At 46.0% G+C, this 25,119-nt stretch overlaps 1 protein-coding gene across 1 annotated transcript in view; it reads right to left on the bottom strand.

Annotated features, from left to right (window-relative positions):
* Positions 1-25,119, bottom strand: part of LYPLAL1 (lysophospholipase like 1) — a 496,351-nt gene that overhangs the window by 51,153 nt on the left and 420,079 nt on the right. The window contains exon 4 of the mRNA XM_069608584.1: positions 4,271-4,386. Coding sequence (XP_069464685.1) covers positions 4,271-4,386 — 116 coding nt within the window. The remainder of the gene's footprint in view (positions 1-4,270; positions 4,387-25,119) is intronic.

Raw genomic sequence — 25,119 nt, 5'->3', positions numbered from 1 at the left:
TTCTTCAATCAAAACAATTACAAATCGAATTAGTAGTCACAGACTGACATGTAGGCATTCGCAAAGTCATGCCAGAGAGGTTCCCATAGATCAGGCATAAATTTGACGTTTGGCATGTGACAGTCTGTTGCCAAGAAAATCAATGCTGCAGGGAAAAAAACAACAGCGAAGAACTACTGAAATGGTCGATGTCCATAAGTAGTCATCTCCGGTGCAATTGTAGAAACTGCGAAGGTTCAGTAGACAATGGTGAAAAGGTGACAATCACTTATTCACCATATAGCTAACGAACATTCATGCGAGGGGGGTTGGTCAAACACCCACTATCATGCATGCGCACATCCTCCCCTGAGTGAGGAAGAGAATCAGAGGAAAAAGTTCCTAGGTTGCCTTCTCATATACCGCTTGTACAGATCGTATGCGACAAAGGACTGACCACAGAAATGAAGGTACTCACAGAATGTTGCCACATGGGGGATTTGGAGGTTTACACAACTTCTCAAAATGCACACCCAAAAGGTAGCATTTCTGCATAGACATTATGGGGGCTCGTACATGGCTAACTGTGCATGCCACAATGATAACATTGCGAGGCAACAGGCTGGTATTGCAGGTGAATTTTATTTTGGAGTAACGTTCACAAAAAGAAAACAGGAACTGGGTAGTCAAGCCAGTTTTCAAACAAATGTTATACGTTGTTGTAGTCTTGGCGATGGAAACCCACCGTCTATGAACAGGTTTTTTTTTCATGAGCAGACTCTATGCCCAAGATCACTGCTTAAGTGGAATGTCTTCCCAAGTCTGCAACTAATCAGCAGATTTAAATAAAATAGTGGTATGGTCCTTGCATTTTATTTTCATTTTAACACTGTCCTGTTTAAAAACTACATGTCCAATGGTATATATGTAATAAAATGTGTCTTATTTCCAATCATGAATTATGGTAAATTCATATTTCAAGGGATTTTAATGTGTCTATAAGGATAGGTTATTTGTTATAAATGTATTAATTTTAAGTGAGTATTGATAGCAGGTATGAAAGGTGCTGGATAGCTATGGGCTGAATAATAAACGTTCAGGTATCATCTTTATCTCCAAGGGGTTGTACTTACAAGTAGTAATGTTCCATGTGAATTCTAGTGATCCAAATATATGTGCTGGCGCTTAACACGCCAGCATCAATGCAAGTGTTCAAGTATGACGAGTATTGGTTGGCTACAAACAAATTCTCAAGCCATTATATTGCCCCTAAACAGTACAATGTGAGAAGACATCCGTTACAGTTACAATGTATAATCATTTCCTTATTTAAAATTTTCAAATTGCCATTTAAACATTTTAGAATCAACACTATTTATCAAGATGGAAGTGCAAACACTGTCAGTGGGCTTTTGAGCGAAAAAGGCAAGGGCAAGTATAATAAATATAGAAAATAGTCTGCGAGTTAAAGCTGTAATGGAATGCATCACAATGAGTCAATATCTGAAGAGGAATGTAAAAAAATGCTGCAAATCATATAGTCAAGCTATGGTACAGCATACATAATGCACTGTCCTATATTGTTTCATGTGAAAGGTTTTTGACTTGGTTATGAATATTGACCGAGTAAGTCAAAGATCACTTGGGCACTTATTCAGAACTCTTTCGGCCCTGTGGTTCACACATTGTGTAGCTTGTGCCAGTGGAACGGTGCTAGCAAACTCTTCTCATGATCACTCATGGTGCTCCACACTGTCCTCTCACCTCTCACCTCTCTTCCAACATTCAGGTAAAACGGTGGCCCCTGCCGCCACAATGTTGCACGCTAAGAATCAAGCAACCTATCAAATAAACGACTAGAGCAATTATAATCTCTATTTTCTTATCCGACTTTAGGACAGTAGGGCATGATGGAAATGAAAGTCAACATTGTACTAGTGTCAAGGAGTTTAGGATGCAAGTACTGGGACGCGGAAGAGGGACGTGGATGCAATGGTCTTCATGACGATCCCATGTAATAAATATGTTAAAAACAAGAACTTTGTTTTATGGCAACATGAGTGTACTCAGATCTGTTGCTGGCCCCAACTTGAATTCAAAAAAGGCATACAGAACGTTATAATTTAAAGTTATACAACAAGGAGTTGCAAGGCTAGGGGGTCAGAAGCATAGGTACAAGCACCATTTTAATAATAATAATGTATTTTTAAAGATTTTATCTAAAGCGCTTTACATAGAACATTGTATAATATACAATTACTATTGTCCAATCGAAATTGTTACTTTGTGTCTACCTCAGAAGGATGAAAGGCTGAGTCGACCGTGCCGGGATTCGAACCTGCAGATTTGCAGCAGCCGGCGCTTAACCTATTGAGCTATCTTATTGGCGATCATTTGAATGATAATAACACCATATGATCAGGTGGTAACGTTGTTGCTCAAAAATTATTAAATTACATACATTGATAATAGAGGATGAGATTAAAGTAGGTATTAAAGCTACTACTTGATAATAACTGCTTGTGAACAGTGAAAAAAGTATTCTAGTCCGTATTAAGCGAGCATCTTTCAAAAAAATGACCATAAAAATGTTCAGGAGTATTACATGCCGCTGCATAAAATGTTGCAACCTACCGATTGCGAATAAGGAGTTCTTTTTTGCTTCTTTTTTTTAAAGCGACCATATTGTATATTTCTATGCTATTGTTTTGCATTCAATAAAAGATTGACGAATGAACAAATCCACCATGGAGCAAGCACATATGGTAAGTACTTATGAAATTACATTTTGATGGCCGTTTCGAAAACATGATTTGAACCATTGTTAAAAATAAAAAAAAACTGTAAATATCCGAAAAAAGCTTACTGTTGGGAATTGACAGTTCATTAATAAAAATGCATATCATTTAACATGTTTACCAAGGAGCAGAATATTACTATTGTCTTTATCAACTGAAAGGTATACCTGTCGAACCTGTTGTCATGGAATATTCCAACTAAACAAAAGAGGTGATGGCTGGAAGGTTTTGAATAAATCATAACCACGGGCACAGCTCTGGGATAAACCCTCCAGACCATCGTTCTTTGTCAGACAAGCCATTACAAAAGGGGAAGACCATATGCAAATCAGGCTTGGCATAAGAGGCAGTCCATCCCAAACTGCTTGGTCACATGCCTTGACTGGGGGCGATTTGCAACCATCACGTGGACGTTTCACACCCAAACAGTTGGTTGACAACAATAATATGGCAAGAGACAGCAGGGTAGGCATGCATGTTAGCTTTCACGACTTTCAAAAGCAATGCGCCTATGCAAGGTCTGTAGAAGGATTATTTGGCAAATCAGTGTGTCGAGCATAAAGAAGAATCTCAATCGACATATGCATCTCCAAAGGCATAAGAGTAAATAGCTTCATTGTACTCCTGGATTGAGACATTTGGCAGAGCAACTGGAAATTCTACCTCGCTTTTGGAGGTAATTGTCAGGGAAGAAAATAATAAAGTTAGACGGAAATAATTAGTACTAATACAAAGAAAAATATATATGTAATTGTACATAGGTTCTTGGAGCTGTGTGGAGTTGCGATCTACAGCAAAGTAGAATATGATGTGATATGATGTTTTGGCTATTGTGATGAGTGTAAACTGAAATTTGAATGCAAACCATTTAGATATTTTAACGTCTCAACTCCATTAATTCATTCTTGATAAGAACATAATTAAAAATGTTGTTTGTGCTAAGCCACTGAACAAAATAAAAGTAGTTATGCACTGCATGAGCGAGTGCTTTTGCAAATTTGCGTTAAACTACGTGATTACGTAAATGTGTAGACAGTATATTTAGCTCCGTCATTCATGAACGTCACGACCGGGGGCCTAGCTTTGCAGATGTGACAGCAGATTTCATAAGCAGTGGAGTGTTCTATCATTTACTGCCTCCAAGACACTTGACAATTGGTTAATTGCCCTGGAGATTACGCCATCACAAGAAAGCCGGTGAGAACATGCGCGGTTCACGGATATTAAGGTTCACGGATATTAATAGTTTAAAAAGTTATGCTCCACGCAAAAAAAGTTCAATACAACGACATGTGGTGTGAGGAGGATGGCATTATGATTGGTCAGATTAAACACGTGGGTGAAACTTTCCTTGAAAAAATATGTATTTGAACATGTTTGACAATGAGCATAAATATAAGCTTTTCACAAAAAAAAATATAGCAAGCTGTCCAGCAACTATCACACAGAATCTTAAATTGCGTTTGAGATACTAATAACAGTTTTACACATACCTGATAAACAATTGAAGATGTGTTAAGAAAACTAGATAGAGCAAATACTCCCGCTACATTCTGGTGAAATCGATATGCTAGGTGCATCGCCATGGCTCCACCCATTGAAAACCCTCCTGTAAAGAAGACAAAAAAAAGTTTTTTTGTTTTTTTTGTTACTGTACTCGGCACATTTGTTAATAAATACATTTCTCATGGGACTTTTTTTACTTGGCATGAAGGAAACAGATTAAAGCTATGTTTATGCTATTTTATTGGTTCTTATAATAGTACAGCTTCTGCCATTCACTTGCCACTTTAAGCCCTGCAAAGGAAAGGGCGAGTTTATGAGAGTAGAGAAACGGATGCTATTTGGTTGTGCAATGCAGACCCGGAGTTAGTATTACCGGAATCAAGGTGAGCTCTTGTGTGTGTTCGTGATTTCACTGGGTGGTGTTGTTCAGCAGATCAACGCCCCTGCTGCCAGCGTGCACGTGATGGTAGTGTATGTATCTGCTCTGTAATCACATTGCCTTTGGGTGCAGGGATTCAACACGATGTATGTGTAGTTCGTTGCCCCTTTGCTTGTTATGTTGAGAGTGGTTGATTTGTAAGAGGCAGGTTGGATGAAGAGGAGAGACAGATGTTGGGGACCAGGGTGGAGCTGTTTGGGTGTTAGTTAAAGTTTAAGATTCAGGGTTAAATGTTAGCCACTCAAAACACGATTTACGTTAAAGAACATGGCACAGGTCACTAGCATCGAACCAAGCAGCAGTCTTGGGCCGGTGACAGCATCTAAACAAGCAGCTTACATATCTCTCAGCATAGCATTGTGGAGAAAAAACCATATTATTTGTCTTGCATCCAACTTTTGGCAACGAACAATAAACATAAAAGACACTAGTAGTAAGAAAGTATATATGTCTTTACATTGCCGTACATTCACTTTGTCATTTTTACATTTTTACCTCTTCATAACTTTACTACGTCTGTCTTTCACTTTACCAACATTCACTTCATCATTACAGGGAGTCACCCCCTCCTTTTCTAACCCATTTCTTCCGTATAGCCCTTTGACCCCAACCCTAACCTTAACGCAGACCTTACCATATCCATTGCCACCTTGAGAATGTAGATGAAGTAAAGGAAAGAATAAGTACAAGCATAAAGAATTGAGTAGAAGACTTTTTGGGCAAAGTAAAGGTGGGGATGCCGGTTAGTGTATACAGTCAAGTCACAAACGAAATTATCCAAACAGCAAGTGTAATCAATACAATTGATGCGCTGTGAAACACAGGAAACCAAAGATCAAACCACAAATGATTCAGCATACCTGAAGAGTCAAGGAGACACGTATACTTAGGACAATATTTTCCGAGCCTTGCATGTGGGATTTTGACCATAAAATAGAAAGCACTCACTGTCTTCCTCCATGCGCCATCCCAGCATAAAACATAACCTGTTGCACAATGGTGATTTCCAAAACGAGTTAATGTAGTGCAGTCTTGCTTCTATTAAAGACATAGAAGCAATCATTATGCGTCTCCCTCTTCACTCAGAAGCTGAAGCAGCAATATTGACAGACACTATATTTCCTAGCTTTCCCTGGGAAAATAGCAGTCCAAAAATGTTTATATCTCAGACCTTTTATTACCAGCACCACCTTAGCACAGACGAAAACATCAATTCCAGACTTCTCCTATAAGCCATGTGGGATGATTCAACGCACTTGTTGCGCTGCCATGCGGCATCACTGTGTTCTGATGGTGCCAGAAACATCAAAATGGCCGCAAAACCCTTGTGCGTGCCAAAACCTCTGAAAATAGCACTTGCAAAGCACAAAAAGATGGCTGTCCAATCCACCACTCATGTTGTTAGTGGCGGAACAGAGAGCGCACACCTGAAATATGTCACTGGGCTTCACAACAAGTGAAAATGGAGTACAGAGGGAAAAGCAGTGCTCTGCTAAAGGAAACCCCAAAATCTTGCTTTAAATCCTTTTTCTTTGTTGCTGAAACTGCAGACTGCCGGTACAAAACACCCTCAAACATCCAAAATTCTTGGTTGGTGCTACAATTCGCTTAGTTTAAGAAATCATTGTGAACATACAATGTCCTGAAAAGCTGAAAGTAAACATCCACGGCAAAAGTTGCCTGCCTGTGGAATCTGTCAAAATCTGGGCGCAGTACCCTCGGCCGCCTGAATCACAGCTGTCAGAGGCCTGCATGATAAACTTTAAACTTGTACAAACTGAAATCAAATGTTTGAAATCTCTAAGTGGCCTGTTACTGAGAGTAATCTATGTGGTAATTGTTTGCGCCCATGGTTTAAAATCTGGAATAAGTGTTCTAGCTGATCGTTTGAAATCACAGGTTTGTTTTGAGCTAAGAAAAAATGCAACATAATTAACATTTAGATTTAAGCCTGGCTAAAAGCCACCCAAACTGGAATAACAGCTTTCCTCACAGAAAGAAAGCCTCTCCCTCCGCTCTCTCCAGCAGAAAATAACACCTAAGTGATGATTATAGGGTGGGGAAGAATTTGGTTTGCAGTGGGGAAGAAGACAATGGACATCCTCCAGCTAAAGGAAATGCAAAGTGTGAAGGGCCGTAAATGGCCTTTGCCCAGAAGAAACAGGGAGGAGATGCTCCTGGGTCCCAGGGAGAGACAGAAGGAGATGGAGGCAAACAGCCATCTGTGGCTGAACATTCACAAAGAACATTTTGTTTAAATACATATAACGTACTATGTAAAATTGTGCAAAATATAGAAATAACGGCATTGTTAATGTAATTTCTGGATGCACGGGTGAAAAAGCGCCAGAACCTTGTGACATGTTCTGGGAAGAAACGGCAGAAAATGTGATATTACACAAAATGTATTTCTGATAGAAGTATGAAACTTTATACACATATGCCCATGCTCAACGCGCACATTTGTAGAAATGTGCTCTTAAATTGGACATTGTGTTCCTTATGAAAAGGGCAGAGTTCTGTGAAAAGCAGACACAAGATCCCATGGCGACGGGGTTTAGAGGAGTATTTGCTACACAAAATATGTAATCTGTATATGTGATTGTTATAGAGGTTGCACATGTGGAAATATGTATTGTACCAAAAGTAGATTCTATGTTCAAGAGGCTAGGGGTGGACTCTAGGCCTCATAAACCCACAACATAAAGGTGACACCCTGTTTTTCTCATCCTATCAAGGAGGAGAGGAGACCTTGACCAATCCCTGTCAAAGGGGCGAGCTTAGGATGAACCAGCACACACAGCCCTTTATCCTAAGCATAAATATACACAGCTCAGCACTCAGGGAGACACACAAATTCCCCCACTATCCGAATGCTGGCGCAGCATCCTGCTGCAGAACTATCCATTTTACTTACTCCACACTCCAGAAACTTGACAAAGCAGAAAGGCCCATTACATAGCTGAACCATTTTCAGCTAGGTCTTAAACTTCCAGAACCAGAACCAATCCCAGAAACCAAAGGGGAGCATCAAAAAAGACAGCCGGGCTGTGCTGTACTGCTTGCCTGCTGAACTAATCATCAGAACTAAGAGATCCAATCCAGTCCTGTGCCGTGCGGTGTCCAGCGTGCCTTGATGCTGCCCAAATCGGATGAGCCCAGAAGTCTGTCCTGACCAGAATCCTGACGGTTCCGTTTGAAATATATCTAGTGAGTATCTGTAGATAGAACTGTGTCACTAGCCTATGTACCTTGCTTAGTTAATCCCTATCTTAAATCCATCCTATCTTGTCGGAACCTGATATTGTTAGGAGTTATTTTGAATTGTCTAAACTCTCTATCCTATCCCTCCCATCTTCCTCCTGTGCTAGTTTTGTTAAAACTATCTCTGCTCTGATCTTCTCTCATCTGAAGAAGCCGGGACCACAGCAGGCAGTTGCCCTGATCAAGTGGCTGTGTTCCTGTGTGGTATCCGTGTATTCATAGTCATCCTCTAGTGTAAGAAATCCTTTTTGTCACTCTAAAAGCACATTCACATTTTCCCATTCTTGCGCCTATCTCAAAAAAACAACCTCCACTAAAACGTCCATAACTTCCTCAATTCTTGTGCTAGAAATTATTTTCAACTTCTGCCGGTAGCTAACTTCCACAGCTTTAATTTGCATCTAAAACCGCATCCCAAATCTATACGGTTCTCCCGTAATCGCGATTATCGCACACTGAAAAGTTTGCCGCAAATTTCGTTTTAGGAAAATTCTGACACGTGTAAAACAAGCTTTTGATTGCTTCCGACCTTTATTTTAAGATTTCACGTTGTTTCTTATTATCAAAACATTGCTAGTGTTTGTGTGCAACTATCCAAAGCGGCTCCCATAAGAATTTAAACAATTTAAACCATATTTAGTGTTTTCACCCAATCCATTCTCAAGGTAACTTTAAAACCATTCCGACCGCTTGCCAATCAATTCTGTTTTTCTCTTGTGTTCCTGGGGGGAAATTGGGGTTGATATTTTGTTTGAATTCTGCCATTCCCGAGTACCTGCTCTCTCCTCCTATCTCTTTACATTGCCTGTTGGGGGGTTGAGGGGTGTGCAGGGGGAAATAGTAACCACACTGCTATTTGATCTGAACACACACAAAAGTATTATTTCTGTGCTGAATTGTTTTGCTCACTATTACTCCTTGTGTATTAAAGAGATTATTTAGTGTTACTTCACCCCATTGGTGATCATTGTGTACCCATTAAAACATAGTGTGATTGAATTGTGAATACATAAATATTTGAACTTTGCAAACCAGCCTGATTCCTGGTTCAGTGTGACCGGGGGGGCTCCAGGAGAGGGGCGTGATATGAGTGGTCCATCGCTCAGAATAAAAGAACTTTTAGACACAAATAAATAAGGATTTCAGTTGTGTATTACACGCTAGGCGTCGACTTAGGTGTGTGCCGGATTGAAATCACTTACAGATTGGGGGCTCGTCTCGAGATCCTGAATTAGACATACCACTTGTGACAGTCTAACACAGCGTGCTAACTGACGGGGTACATACACCTTGTTTGGCTACAACACTGTGCTACACTGTAAAAACACCCTTCAAAAGAAATACTCAAATGTGTTGGGCCTGTTTTGCAAAGGTAAAAGTGCCCCTCGCGTTAAGTCAGAGGAAATTAATATTTCCGGAATGGCGACCCCAGTGGAAATTAATATGGCAAAACAACACCTACTACACAAATTGTCAGTTGTGAATGGGTTGAGCAGGAGGAGAATGTTTGGCTGCAGGAAATCAATCAACAAGCCACTGCCACAGAATTAGATATATGGCAGGATCAGGGTCCATTACACCAGGCACTTAGTGAACTGTATATGGCCCCAAGGGTAAAAGAAGATCAATGTAAAATTGCCAAAATAGCGGCGTACCTGTACCTCCTTATTGGAGTAATACAGGAAAAATATGCCGAAAATCTATATCTGGCAAAGAGGCAAGTACAATCCCTACAACAAACCCAAACTGATTTGGACTCTGCAGAGCAAAAGAACCAAGAATCTGAGAGATAAACCAGACAGTACCTGACAAATGTAAAAGAAGATCTGGATCTCCTGCAGCAAGAGAGGGTAGAGCACGACACCAAATTACTGACATTGCAAAAAGAGTGCCAAGAAAGTCGGACTCTTAAACAGAGCCAACAAAAACTGGCGCAACAATTAACTTTTAATAGTTTGCACAGAACAGATGGTCGTTTTACAAGACCAGATAGACCAATTAAAAGAAGACAATAATACATTTAATTCTTAAAGACCTTCAATCCCAAACAGAATTTGATGAAGAGCGCCAGGAAGCTGGTGTATTCAAAAAACAAAGGGACGACCTGGCTGCACAGAGGGGTACTCTAATTCAGGAAAGGGATGCCTTAGGCCAGAAAGTCAACTCTTTAAAAACCAAGGTGGAAGAAAAATCACCTGGCTCAGGGACTGGGTGAACTCAAAAGGGACTATGAAAAGCTGTTAGAGCACACCAGGAGGGTGGATGATGCTCTGGTAAAGAATGACCAGGCCAGTAAGGACAAAACTCAGGAGGTGAGTCTCCTGCAGCAAGAATTGGTCCAATACTCAAATCAGACAGGAAGCACAGAGAGACAATGAGGCTCTCTATGAGAAAAATGACAGGCTCCATAGACAAATAAAGGGTAAATAAAGGGGTAGACCTGCACTCAAGTCCCTGATCCTTCAGGTATATTATACAGATATCCGAAATTGGATCAGTAGAGGAGGGAGATATCCTTGTTACTATGGATGTTGAGTCGCTATACACGGCGATTCCACAGATGGAAATCCTGCATGTGTTAGGTCATTATTTGAACAACAGAACCAGACCACACTTGCCCCCCACTGAGTTTGTCCAAGAGTGTATCAGGTTAGCTATGACCGAAAATTTCTTTTTGTTTAAAAAAACAACTTTATAAACAGGAGAAAGGGGTCAGCATGGGGGCTACTTTTGCCCCGATGTCGCAAATTTATATATGGCTGACTATGAAGATAAGTTTATCCTGGGACAACAAAACCTGCTTATGATCCATTCCACTCTCAAGGCACATTTGAAACTTTGGCATCAGTATATCGATGACGTTTTCCTAATTTGGAGGGGATCTATTGCATCTCTCACTGAGTTCCACAAATGGTTAAATCAATGTGATACGAACATAAAATTCACGATTGAATATAGTCACCGTCAGGTTAGCTTCCTCGATCTTTTGATTAAAAGGACTGCGAATAGGCCACCAGGGGGCATGGGCAAGATGGCTGCCTGAGCTCTGAGCTCCGTACCCAGCCCCGGTAACTCAAGGAGAAGAGAGGGAATGGGGGCCCCGCCAGCCACACGACCCCCAGTCGACGCCGCATGAGACCGTGGCCCCCCCACTGGGTCCAACTTCGGAGTCTGTCCGACACTCCTGGGCCGAGTTCTGCAGTTCGAGGGCCCTCGCGGCCCCTCCCCCCACAACCTGCAGCAACGCGTTGGGGGAAGCCTCTGCGGCCGTGTCCCGCGCGGACTGCTGGAGTCGCACTGGAACACAGAGGAAGGAGCCCACCTCGGCGAAGGAGGAGGCCGCGGCAAAAGAAGCGAGGAACCGCAGCTGGCATCCTGTGAGACGCCGAGGCTCTGTGTCCCAGCTTCCACGCTGGGCTCCGTGCGGCTGTTGCTGCGCAGCCCCGTGGGACAAGAGCCCGGCACTTCCACCCACCTCGCGGACCTAGTGGCCTCACACGCTGGGATATACGAGGAGCAGTACCACCCCAGTCCCTGCCTCCAGACCTGTCTAAACACTGGGGGCGCCGACGCGGGAGCGCACCCCCCGCACCCTTCATCGGCGACGCATGCGGAGAGGGGGCAACTGGATCTCCAGACACGGACCCCCCATTGAGAACGCTGTGGGGCGGTCCCGCGGGGCGAGAGCGTTATGACTCCCCGCCCATGAGCCGCCTGCTCGGGGGCTAAGATCTACCAGAGCCTACCTCAGCCCCAGCTACCAGGCGGAGGGAAACACCGGGGGCCGACGCGGGAGCGTGCCTCCCCAGCAGTGAATATTGAAAGGAGGCATTTGGGATACCAGGTGAGGACCCCCCCCATCTGGGTGAGGCCCGAGCCACATCCCCCCATAACTCATCTGGGGCAGAGGTGAATCCAGAGAGGCCTCACCCCCCCCCAGTTCGGGCCGTCGCGGGAGCGCGCCCTTGTACCTACAAACTGGGGGCCACAGGAAGCCACACGCCGACACCCATATTTACTCCCCTCAGGAATTGAGCCCACGGGGGAGGGCCACCTGGAAAGAGGCTTGACCTCAGGGTGCAATACAGAGGACATTGCTTGCGCTTGACCCCCGGATAGCTGCACACGGCGCGTCCCGCCCCAGAGGACGCTGCACAGTGTTGCCTAGACCGCTAAGAACCCGGAGCCCACTCGCCAAGGAACCCAGAGATCACCATCACTGGGGCGCCTACCCGCTCTGCGCAAACCCGACCCACACCGGGTGCCTGTAACTACGAACTATGCATTCCCAACCCCCCCCCCATCCTGGTGGGTTCCAACATGGCCACAGGCTAAACAACGTGCTCCGATAGATATCGGCCAGAACAAGCACCCCATGAGCTGGAGGGAGAGCCTGTCTAAATACCAATTTGTGGCCAACGAGGGTGCCATGGCTACCGGAGGCCCATCCACCCCGCCTCCCGACCTGGGTGCCATCCAGAACAATATTCAGATGATACTGGAGGAGATTTGTGGGGTAAGGACTGACATGGGCGCCAAACTGGCCGACCTCACAACCAAAGTCACCACCTTAGAGGACCGAATGGAGGGAGTCGAAAACAACCAGCTCTCCACAGCACTCCTAGAGACCCAGATGGAAGCCAGATTCCAAGAAATGCAACGGCGCGAAGAAGAACTCCGGCTCAAGGTGTATGACATGGAAAATAGGGAGAGGAGAAACAACTTGCGCATTTTTGGATTAGTAGAAGCAAAGGGAGAAAGTATACAAGGCTTGGAGGGCAAAGTGCACGCCATCATAAGGATTGTCATGGGGGCGGATGCCGATAGCGAGATCAAATTCGACAGGGTCCACCGTGCGGGCGGAGGGCGCAGAGGCCCGCGCTCGGTGCTAGCCCGCCTACACTACTACAAGGACAAAGCCAAGATCCTAGAGAAAGCAAGGAACCTCGGCAATATTCAATACGGAGACTCTAGGGTGGCTATTTTCCAGGACCTCTCAGCCCTCACCCTGGCAATGAGAAAGAAGTGCGGCAACCTAACCAGATGGCTTCAGGGAAAGGGGGTCAGGAACCGCTGGGGCCATCCCTTCTACCTGACGTTCGAGTGGCAGGGGGAGAGACACCATCTAGTGTCGGAAGAGGACTTCCAACGGGACACGGATGACTTAGTGGGCGACTGCGCCGGCGATTCTGGTGACCGAGGAGGAGAGGTCCGCCCCCCACGAGGCCCTAGCAGACTGGAGAAGCTCAGTGGCAAAACTAAGGTCAAGGGGGCCCGCAAGTTCCAAAAAACCAGACATCCATCAACGGCCTCGGAGGACCACCCGAATTAACAGCGCCACCTCCACAGAGGGGGAGGAAATTCTCTTATGCCCATTGTCACTGGGTGGTGTCACTGGTGGGGTTGAGGGCCGGAGGCATTACGGACACGCGCCACGTTGGCACAGTGTTTGGCCCGCAGGGTTACAGGGCTGGTGGATGTTCACCAAATGTTGTCTACACTGTTAAGCGGACCCGCGCACGGGTTCCGAGTTTGAGGTTACAGGGTGGGTGGGGGACCACGGTTTCAAGATCCCACCTCAGGCACTTGAGCCAAGGTCTGAGTGGGGTCGTCCCACATTAAACGAAGGAAACGGGATTCCCTAATTACACGAAAAACCCGGGGCTGGGGTTAGAGTCCTTGGTGGTTCGTTGACCAACCCTGACATCTGTTGGGGGGATGTGGACAGGCGCCTTACAAAGTGGGGGAATGGGTGGGGGAGGGCAGGGGGGGATTGGGTTAGGGGTGGGGAAGGACCAACGGGGAGAAGATGATGGAGACACCAAGAGGGGTTGGAGGGAGGGGGGGTTAGCCTGATCGATACAGAGTCCAACGTCCAGCAACGGACCCCACACCAGAACTACACCAAGGAGCAAAGGGAAGTAGACTCCAAAGACGACCATGGTTGAAGGCAAGATAGGCACACTAAATGTCAAAGGCCTAAACTCCCAAAACAAAAGATCGCTGACTAGCAACATGTTCCGCAAACAACAGCTAATGGTGCTCTTCCTACAGGAAACCCACTATAAACAGGGGAAAGAATCACCTATCAGGGAGAAGGAAATAGGGTCCAGCTACTGGGCCTCCCATAGAAGTTCAAAGAAGGAAGGGGTTGGGATCCTCTTGAACAAAACATTCCAACTCTCAAACATAGAAACCAGAGAGGTTTCAGGGGGAGGTTCCTGGGGATCAAGGGCACCTGCGAAGGCGAACGGGTCACCCTGGCCACCCTATACGCCCCCAACTCAGGCCAGATACGATTCCTGACCCAGATCCTAGGGGTAATGGATGAGTGGGCAGAGGGAGCCATGATACTGGGGAGCGATTTTAATCTTATTAAGGACCCCAAATTGGACTGTGGACAGCGAGAGGGGCGGAACAAAAGGGGGTCAGTAAAGATAACTTAGTATTGCAGACCGTCCTAAAAGAACACTTCTGGACAGACGTCTGGCGCTTGGCATACCCGGGTCCGGGGGGATACACCTTCTTCTCCCCCTCCCACCACACATATACTAGAATTGATCTGCTCCTGACCTCAGAGGAAGGGGGGTTGGGGTTACTAGTGGCAACCTGGTCGCTGCCCTTCTCCCCCAGATCCTCATGCTGGCGATGTAATGATACTCTCTTGAGGGACCCAGTGTGGGAGGCGGCTAAGGCCACCTTCCGTGGTCTCCTCATGACCGAGGGCGCTAGACGCAAACAGGAGAGAGGACTCATAGAACACAAGTTACGAGCAGAGTTGAAGGCCCTACGGCCCAGGCTCAACCAGGATGGGGAGGACAGGGTATCTCTCCTGACGGAAATGAGAGAAGAGACAGGCACTGCACACAGTCCTCATAGGGGAGGTGGTTAAGAAAATGAGGTACACGAGGCAGAGGTATCACGAAAGGGGAGACAGGATGGGAGCATTATTGGCGCGTAGGGCTAGGGGATGCAGACTGGAGAGGAGGGTCGGGCCTATTAGGGATAGTGGGGGCAACAGGCGCAACAAAAAAGGAGAAATAGTTGACTCCTTCGCCGTTTTCTATAGGGAACTCTATACAAGGCAGGAAGGGGAATCAGTGGAGGACATGCGAGCACCCACTGCCCCCGCTTACAGAGGGGGAACTGCAGGAACTGGAGGCGGACATAGCTGTGGAAGAGACCGAGGCAGCCATAAAAAGACTAAAAGTGGGAAAGGCCCCGGGGAGCGATGGGTATACGGCTGACTTCTACAAACAGTTTCAATCCACGCTAACGGAACACCTAGCCAAGTTATTCAATCAAATCAGAAATCAGGACACAATCCATCCCACCTTCCTGCAGGCCCTCATCACAGTAATCCCGAAACCGGGTAGAGATCTAGCAGAGTGTGGTTCTTATAGACCCATTTCACTCCTGAACCTCGATGCCAAGATCTTCGCCAGAGTACTCGCAACCCGCCTAGAGAAATGTCTACCCCGCCTGGTCCACCCGGATCAGGCTGGCTTCATACTCAACAGGCAAGCCTCTGACAGTATGCGTAAAACTCTCCACGTGTTAAACTCAAATGTGACCCGAGACGAGGGAACCCTAGTGCTGGCTTTGGACGCAGAAAAGGCCTTCGACAGGGTCAGCTGGGCATTCATGGGGAGGATCTCTCGGCATTGGGGATGGGCCAGAGATGGTTGGGTTGGACGTCGGCACTGTACTCAGCACCCATGGCCAAGGTAGTCGCTAATGATATGGAGTCGGAGGCCTTCCCTATAGGGAGAGGTACAAGACGGGGCTGCCCTCTGTCCCCCCTAATATATGCCCTGGTCATGGAGCCCTGGGCGATTTCAGTAAGGAATGATGAATCGATCAGCGGAGTCCGGATGGGTGATTTCCACTGTAAAATCAGCCTATTCGCCGACGACACCCTCCTCTATGTCACCAGGCCCTCACTAACGGTTCCCCACGTAATGCGGGGACTAGCACGCTACGGGGATCTATCGGGGTTCAAGGTTAACCTGGGTAAATCAGTGGTATTTATAGGGGGTCACCTATCGGAAACGGAGACAAAATACGTGGAGGAACTCCCCTTTCGGCTGCAAAGAGATGGGTTTCGGCACTTGGGGATCCAGACCACAGCCAACCCTGCTGACCTCTTTCCTAACAACTTCACCCCGCTATGGACAGAAGTCAAGAGGGGCATAGAGAGGTGGGCGGGATCGGGATTCTCATGGATGGCACGCCTTAATCTGATCAAAATGGTGGTCCTCCCCAAGTTCCTGTTTCTTTTCCAGATGCTCCCCGTCCAGGTACCCAAGACCTTCTTAAATTCAATAAAACGCACCTTACTCAGGTTTCTCTGGGCGGGCAAGAAACATAGGATCTCATATGACGTATTAACGCGACCCAAGGAGGACGGCGGGGTGGGGTTCCTGGATTTTGATACATACTATAGGGCAGCCCAATTGAGGATCCTCGTAGACCATTTCAACCCTGGGACAGAAAAGCAATGGGTGGCCCTAGACAACAGGTTACTTGCCCCGGTTACGCTCGATGAGTGGCTATGGGTCCCGAGATCACGGGTCCCCAAAAGTGTTATAAACCACCCAGTACTGGGAGTCCTGTGGGCTATCAGGAAGGAGGGAGGTTACTACAGATGGCTCACTACCTGGCCCTCCCCGTTGAGCTGCATTTGGGACCCTCCGTTCATAGATAAAGTGGCCGAACCAGCCGCCTATCAGCGGTGGTACGAGGCGGGTCTCACCAGGGTGGGCCACCTGTGGGAGGGAGGATCATTCATGCCGCTGCTGGATCTTGAGGAAGCCTTAGGTTTGGGAAAACTGTCACCATTCCGCTATCTCCAACTCAAGGGGGTTCTTACTGAGCCTTCATGGGGTGATACCCTCAGGAGGGACCTAACGGACTTCGAGAAAATGATCATCTCCACCAGGGGCTCGAAGGGGGTCATATCGCACCTATACAAACTCCTCCTGTTTTTAACTCCAAGGGACCCCCCGCCAGCACGGACGCAATGGGAGAAAGATCTGGGGATGGCCATAGACGACAAGAGGTGGACGAAGATGTGCATCCGAGCCCACCCCTCAACGACCTCCCCTCAGTACCGTCACCAAGCCTTAAAAGTGCTACACAGGTGGCACTATCCTCCACAGAGGATCGCCAGAATGAGCCCGGGTTACGACCCCCACGGCTGGAAATGTCGCAAAACAAAGGGTGATTACATTCACATGTGGTGGGCGTGTCCCAGGGTGCAGTCGTATTGGGGGGAGGTCCTGTCCTGGATCAGGGGAGTTGACGGAATCCGCAGACCTATGTGCCCTTGGTTGATTCTCTTTGGGATTGGGGTAGGGGACGACCACAAAGACACCTAGGGGCACATGCTACAGGTGATGCTAGTGGCAGCCAGGTGTTGTCTGGCCCAAAAATGGAAGACCCCGCACATGCCCGGGGAGAAGGAATGGGTCACCAGGGTTCGGGCCATATATGACATGGAGTTCTTAACGCATGTCCTCGATGAGTCTAGGACCAACATTGAGGAACTCTGGCTCCCCTTTTTCGAAAAATACAAACGCCCAGCCTGAAGGGAGGAACCAATACCTGGAGACACGTCTTGTCATCAGGTTACGATCAAAAGGACGCCCCACAGACACAAATCAACCTATAAGGGACCATCTCAGTGAGGCACCTACGAACTGAGCCCATACATGTGTGCAAGAAATAATCGGACAGTCGAAGACTACGAATGAACTCTGTGGGCCTGTTGGACATATTTGAAAACAACACTCGATCATTGGCTAAGGGGGGTGGGTGGCGGGGGGAGAAGGGTTATTATCAAGATGTTTCTTTTCTCTTTCTGTAAAAGTTTATGGTTGAAACGGCAGACACGATGTAATAACTAAAAATGTTAATAAAACTTTATTTTCAACAAAAAAAAAACACTGCGAATCAACTAACAACTACTCTTTTCAAAAAACCAACTGATAAGAACTCCCTACTACATTTTAACAGCTTTCATCCTGCCAGCCTACGACAGAACTTACCATATGGTCAGTTCTTACGTATTAAGAGAAATTGTTGCGAGAAGGATGAGTTTAAGCTCCATGCAGAACAACTAAAGGAGAGATTGGAAAATAGGGGGTATCCAAGAAGGTTAGTAAAAGACCAAATGAAAAGAGCCGAAAACACTAATCGTGAGACTTGTTTAACCACACGAGAAAGACACAAGAATGAACGTCTTGTATGTGTAAATACATTCAATCCAGTCAGTGGGGATATAAAAAGAATCATTAACAAACACTGGAATTTAGTCAAACAATATGGATCATTAATGAAAAAACCCATGTTCGCGTTTAAACGCAACCAAAATCTTAGACAAAGATTGGTCCATACTTATAGAGAGCCAGCAAGGGAGCCTACTATTAATGACCAATGGGGTCTGCCGCCCATTGTCGGACACTTTAAATGTGGCAAATGTGTCGCGTGCCCTCTAATTGAAACTAAACGAGAATTTCAATATGGTCAGAGAATCTGGAAGATGAACAGCCATACCAATTGGTAGACCAAAAATGCGGTTTACATTATTAATTGTCCCTGTCAACTTCTATATGTGGGTAAGACCACACGTGAAGTTAGACAGTGTATATCAGAACACAGGAGCTGTATACGAAATAAAGTGGCGGATAAGCCGCAAGTTGAACATTTTGTTAAAATGCAGCATAAGGACACAGACATGAGGTGGTTCGTACTCCAACACATTAAGAGCAACATGAGAGGGGGCGATATCGGTACAACACTACATCGCATTGAGCAGAAATGGATTCACACTCTTAATATAGTCCGGAAGGGATTGAAAGTTTCAGTAGAATGGAACAACCTGGTTACAAAAAACTGATCTAAAACATGATATGATGGGTCAGAATGGACACACAGCAATGTGGATACTGTGCAACTAAGAACTATTGTGATCGGCACATACCCACAATGTTATATACAACTTAGGCCCATTTTGTTTGTCATACAATTGGTTTTCCATCTATATGCAAACCATTGGTTAACACGAGTTTTAAGACAGTATCTATCTACACTATGTATATATAGTATACAATTATGTCAGTAGTAGATATATGTCCATTTGAGCTTAATGATACAATCTATTGGTATTTCAATGTCTACATGTATAAAGGGCTGCATATGATATTTGGGTTTGTTTCATATAATCTGTAAAAGACCTTGTTTACGATTACCAGATGTGTCTAATTCCATTGCTATGTATAAAGCAACTTGCTGCGGGTGTCTGTATGGTTATACAGGCCCTTGGACCCAGTTCCTGAAATCAGGGAGTAAGGCTAAACATGGTTAACTTTAAGGTCCTTAACATGTGGCTTGTTGACAAGGGACTGTGTTTCTGGCCCTTCTTTCATTCATTCATCTCTCTGGCATCCCCAGTCGAGGTACTTGTTGTATAAATTTAGGACGAGGTTTAGGTTAGAGATGGCATGTGTGTCCGTTCCCATGGGGTCACATGGAGTATGTGACCTGCACAACAGTTTGCACAATTATGACACTATTTGAGATTATTAATACATGTGATTGTGCGGAGCATGACCTGCCTTATGGTTTTGGAAAAAACCCCGTATTCTACCTTTTGGTGAAGCTTTTATTGATGCAGGTTGTTCCACGATGTTTAGACGGTAGCTACATCACTTATACACGTGATTGCCATTGAGTATATGTTTTTCGAATGGCTGCGCACTAATTTATGTTCTATGCCCCGGCTCGTGTTATATTATACGAGCAGCGCACGGGTGCTTTTCTCGCCGTGTGCCTTTAAGACACTGTGGGCCTCATTACGACCCTGGCGCTAAGGGATTACCGGTACCGGTAAGGGTACCCGTACCGGTAATCCCTTAGCGCCTGATTACGAGGTCCCTTTGCGGGTTGGAGACTTTAACGCCTGCTTTTTGCAGGCGTTAAAAACCAACCCGCAAAGGGACCTTGGTGCTAAGTACGGTGCCGCAATTTGCGGCACCGTAATTAGCGCCTTCCCCATTCCCATAGAGCCCCTGGGGGCAAAAATGGGAATGAGGAAGGGCCATGGCGGCATGGGGAATTACCGCCCCGCCAACCTCGGAATGGGGCGGTAATTCCCCATTCCGCCATGGCGGAGTCGGTAAAAGACCGGCATGGACCATGGTGCTACTAGCACCATGGTCCAACGCCAGAGTCGTAATGAGGCCCTGTGTCTTCTGTTTATTCCAATGCCCTAGTTGTTAGTCCTTTTTTGGTGTTTCCAGCACCTTTTATAAGATAGTCCTTCAACCATGTTTAGCCCGCATTGACTTTTTGCTATGTTCGTGTTGGTGTTGGTGTCGAGTGAGTGAACACAGTACCAGCAGTGCAATTTCTCTACGAAGGGGGCTGCACATTTTCCATTCAAGGTAAGCGTTCCCTCCTGTGAGAGCGTGACCTAGAGACACGCTAGAGGCTTTTGTAGCATATCGCACTCATTTTACTAGACATGAGGCGTGTGTGGCATTGTGGTTGTTTTGAGGAGCGCCTCACATTATATAGTGGCATTCCGTTTGTTTTCAATCAATTTGTTTATACTGAATACAATTCTCTCCCATATGGCATGCGGCACGCCACATGGATAAAGAGGTCGCCTTTACTATCGGTAGCCATTACCTACGTGCATGGTGTAGTGGGCATCATGTGAGTGGTGCCTTTGGTATCACTGTTGTCATATATGTCATATATATAGTCCACACATTATGGGTGTTTACTTGGTGAGGAGTTGGCCATGGCGAGATTTTTAATTGCCCGATGCAGTTTTACATTTTTACATTTTCTAATGTGAACGCATGTGCACACAAGGCTTTAGTGGTTGTGTGTGTTTTCCAGTCGCCACATATACTCTGTAATTGTTACATGAGGTGAAAATTCCTCTTTTCAGGCATTGTCATTATGTGCTTCTTTTGTAGCCTCGTGAAAGGCCTAGTGACTAATAGACATTAGGAAGATCCGGCTAGCATTACGCAGGTCCTAGGGGCATCCTTTGAAAGATCTCCAAGCTGCACCATGGGTGCTTGTAAGTATTTTAACTCTTACTTGTATTGTATATTATGTATGGTCTTAGGTATGCACACTGAGTATTCGGTTTTTCCAAGAATACTGAGTTGTGTTTCTGTTGGTTCCACAGGTACAGCATATACACTGATGCCAGTGGAGGATTAATTTCCGCCGTCCCGTTAACCTTCCCTTTAGTCGGAACTTGGGGGTGAGTAGGGGCCTATGTGTTTATTGAATTTTAGCACATTGTAACATTATTAGTCACCAACTCTAAGAAAGAGGGATGACACTATGGTTTTTACCTTTACTTTTTAGATTTACTACTGGCCCATACACGTTGAGAACAGGGCGGAGCACTTACTCCGACGCCCTACGTCCTGAAGAAGGTCTCTGAACGAAACATGTGTCGACGCTTTTTTGTGAGAGATATCTGGTCAAATTTGGCATCAGATACACCACGACACCTGATATTATGGACTGGGTCACTGTTTAATGTGATAACTGAAAAGAATTGGTGTAACAATATTTCCAATGCTTATTGATGTATTAAACACTTGGGTGTTTTTATATTTGAATGTTTGAATGAGTTTTGTATGTGGTTATGATTGATGGTATGAATTGACTGTTTTTTTATCGACTTTTATCATATTAAGATGAATTTTTCTTGTGATGAGTTTACTGAATAAAATTTGATATGTATTAAAATTTCCATAGACAAATAGCCATACAGGAACAACTAATAGAGACCAGTAAGGCCTTAATAGAAGAACAAAAGGGTCAGATCTTTGCATGCCATCTGTGAGTAGGGGCTGAGAGAGATGAGGTCAGATGGGAGAGGGAAACCCCTGAGCATAACCTCATGAACCTTGGCACCAGAGACTTTAATCTATTCAATTCCATGGACTCTGCCACCCCCATGTCCACTGGCACACATGAACCAAGGGCCACGGGGATGGTAGACTTCAACCCAATGGGGAATATGGGGCTAATAGGTCAGCGCCTCCCAGAAATGGATGGGCGGGCATCTAAGTACAGGTTCCCAATTGCTAGGGCCATCTTCTCTGATCAGGGAGACTCCAGTGAGGGGAGAATCAGAGAAATGGATCCTCAGAAATATAACTTACTCAGAGATCAGATGGTAAAAATTGGTGGGGAACTCCATGAGACTAGGCCCACTAAGAGCATACTAAAAACCTCTTCCCAGCTAGGACAGTGGGGGGGTACTCAACCAATCCCGGGAGCAACAAAGAGTCAGAAGACTCTTCTGAGCGCCACTGGACTCAAGGAACTAGGCCCCCACATTCTGCCAGCCATTCCCAAGCTCACAGAATCCGGGAGAGTCTAGAAGACCAGACAGGTAGCAGTGCCTCTAAGTCAGAGGATGAGTGGACCAGGGTGACAAGGACTAAAAAGGCCAACAAAGTCAAGATGGCTTTACGCAAGGATCCCCTCAAACAAATAAAAGCTATTAGGAGCATCATCACGCCCTACCACAAAAATGCTAAATATTCGGTTTGCGAGCACCTTGAATTATTTGAGCAGATAAAGGAGACTTTCCATCTGAAGGACAGCCAAAGCTGTATTCAGTATGTAAAGTGGACGTTTTCTCCTGAGTAGTCCACCTTCTTTGCGGGGCTGGAGGATCAGAACCATTCCAGATGGTCCATATATAGGGCGGCCATTCTGAAACAGTTCTCTATTCATAGGAACCATCAAGAGGCTCGCAAGGCAGCATACAACTTACAATGTGGGGAAGACCAGGCCCCACAAGAATTTGTTCATGAATTGAAACGCGCCTTTGCGCAGACCACTAAAAGGGTGCGCACTGACAGTAAGGAATTTGTGAACACTTTCTTTCATGCTCTCCCTAAGTATATTATGACCTAGCTAGTGAGGGACTTTCATGAGAAAAGATCACTAGACCGGGTCGTTGAACAAGCAACACGCATCTATGAAGTACAGAAGCTGTTGGAAAATAAAAATAGTAGCAAAAGCCCCAAAACAACCAACACCCCTGCTGCTGCTAAGGTGGCAGAGGTGAAGGTTACCCCCAGTTTAGATCTGGAGATGGGGGGCCTAAGAACCTTCCCGCGCAGACTCCGACCAACCACAAACCCAGAAGGCCCTCGGCCAATCCCAAATGGGGAGCCAGGGTGGTAACCCCACAAATGGGAACCATAACTCCCCTGATTACATCAGCCCACACTACAAGGGAAATAGACTCATCCTGGGCTATGTGTTGACTCCTCCAGCCCAAGGGGGGGAGGGATCCAACCAGACAGCAGCAAACCCAGGAAACTTCTCTCCTCACTTTCCCCAGGAGTGCAGTAATCCCCCAAATGCCGGGCCAAATTTCTTTCCCTGGTACCCGCCAAACTTCAACCCCCAAAACAACCCATCTTTCTTTCCCCACTGTCCTGAGCCCAGACAGCCCAATCCGGGAGAGGGGAGGCCAAGGGTGGAGGGGTACCCAAACTTTCCTAACCCGGGGTATTTTGCGAGAAGGGATAGTTACCCTTCCCGGGATCAACCCAGGGTAGATCCGAGGACCCCGTACCAGCCAGAGCGGGTGTCCCAACTAGAGCGCCAGGTCCAGAACATGGCACAGGATCTGGGTTGCATGCCGAGGGCTCAACAGAACCCACAGATGAGCATGGCGGCTCTGAACTGCTCAAATTCAGGGTCTGGTGCTCCAGAACAATGACAGGGAAGAACCCTGACAACCCACCGGTTCCCAGGGGGGAGGCACAAGGGGAAGGGGGTGTAAAGCCTTAGAGGAGGCTTCCTTCCCCACTTGTGAAAAGCCCCTGGAACCAGGACCCGGAAACCCAGGACCCGGAACCCCAGGACCCGGAACCAAAATCTCCTGCCCCCGAAAGTCTGCAACCCAAGGAGCAGAGGGTGGGGAGGAGAAATAAAGAGCCCAAAAAGGCCCATTTTGTGGAGGAGGTACAATTATTCCAGTTTGAAGGAGAGGGGTCCTCAGAGGATCCTGGGAAAAGGATCTTCTCCTTCAGGGATGGGGGAACTCCTCCCAAAGAAAAATGGGTCCTAAAGAATCAAAATCCAGACTGGGTAGATGTGGGGACCGAGTTAAAACCGCCCATCATCAGTACCCGGAATGACCAGCACGAAAATCCCCTGGTTCAAACCCATCCTGGTGACTGCCTCCAAAAAGGGTGGAGGGGGGCAGCCCAGAATCAGAACCAGGGGAACTCAAAACTTCCCCCATATCTAGCGGTCACCTTTTTCTTACAGGTTCTCAAGATCCCAAACAGAATCCTGCCCAAATCACCTCTTTATCAGTCTTCAAAGCAAAGAAACTAATCCAACAGTTGGCCAAATATGTGCATTACCTTTGCCCCTTTGAGGAAAAGGTGGGAAGATTGTATGCCCTGGTCCAAATACAGGGGCAATGTACAATTTTGGCACTGGTGGACACGGGATCCCAAGCCACCCTTCTGTCAAAAACGGCCTTTGATCAACTGAATTCGGAAAGGGGGGAGAAGTACCAAATTCCTTTCACCCCTCTTCCTGGACAACTTCAGAACTTTGACGGGAAGGAAATTCCCGTCGAGGGGACTGCAGATTTGGACATTAAAATTGGGAAACACAAGGTGAAGTACCCGGTCATAGTTGTGACTCCAGAGGGCACACTATGTTTACTGGGGAATGACATCCTGCGTAGATTGTCTCCCATCATAGATTGTGTAAACAAGGTCCTCCTGATCCAGACTAACCGACCAATAAAATTGAAACAGAGTGTCAAACATGTTAGTTTAAATGGCACATGCCACATGGTTGAACAAAAACATGACCAAATAGAATTTCACTTCCAGAATAATCAAATCCCGGACTTGACAGTAATTGCAGTAGGACAACAAACTGGTGATGGGGAGGCCTCTCTATTTTTGAAAAACAACCTTCCTTCCAGTCTAAGGTGGCATTCCACACTGGAGGGAAACACTCCGAAATTCTATACAAATTCACAATCAGAAAATTCCATTCCTATAGTCCAAAAAGATGAGAAATCAGCTCAAAGCTTGGCTGATATTC

The sequence above is a fragment of the Ambystoma mexicanum genome, chromosome 4q, assembly GCF_040938575.1.
Source record: "Ambystoma mexicanum isolate Mex_15411 chromosome 4q, UKY_AmexF1_1, whole genome shotgun sequence".
NCBI classification, from domain to species: Eukaryota; Metazoa; Chordata; class Amphibia; order Caudata; family Ambystomatidae; genus Ambystoma; species Ambystoma mexicanum.
Note: the sequence above shows the minus strand (reverse complement) of the source record. Positions and strands in the feature narration are given on the sequence as shown.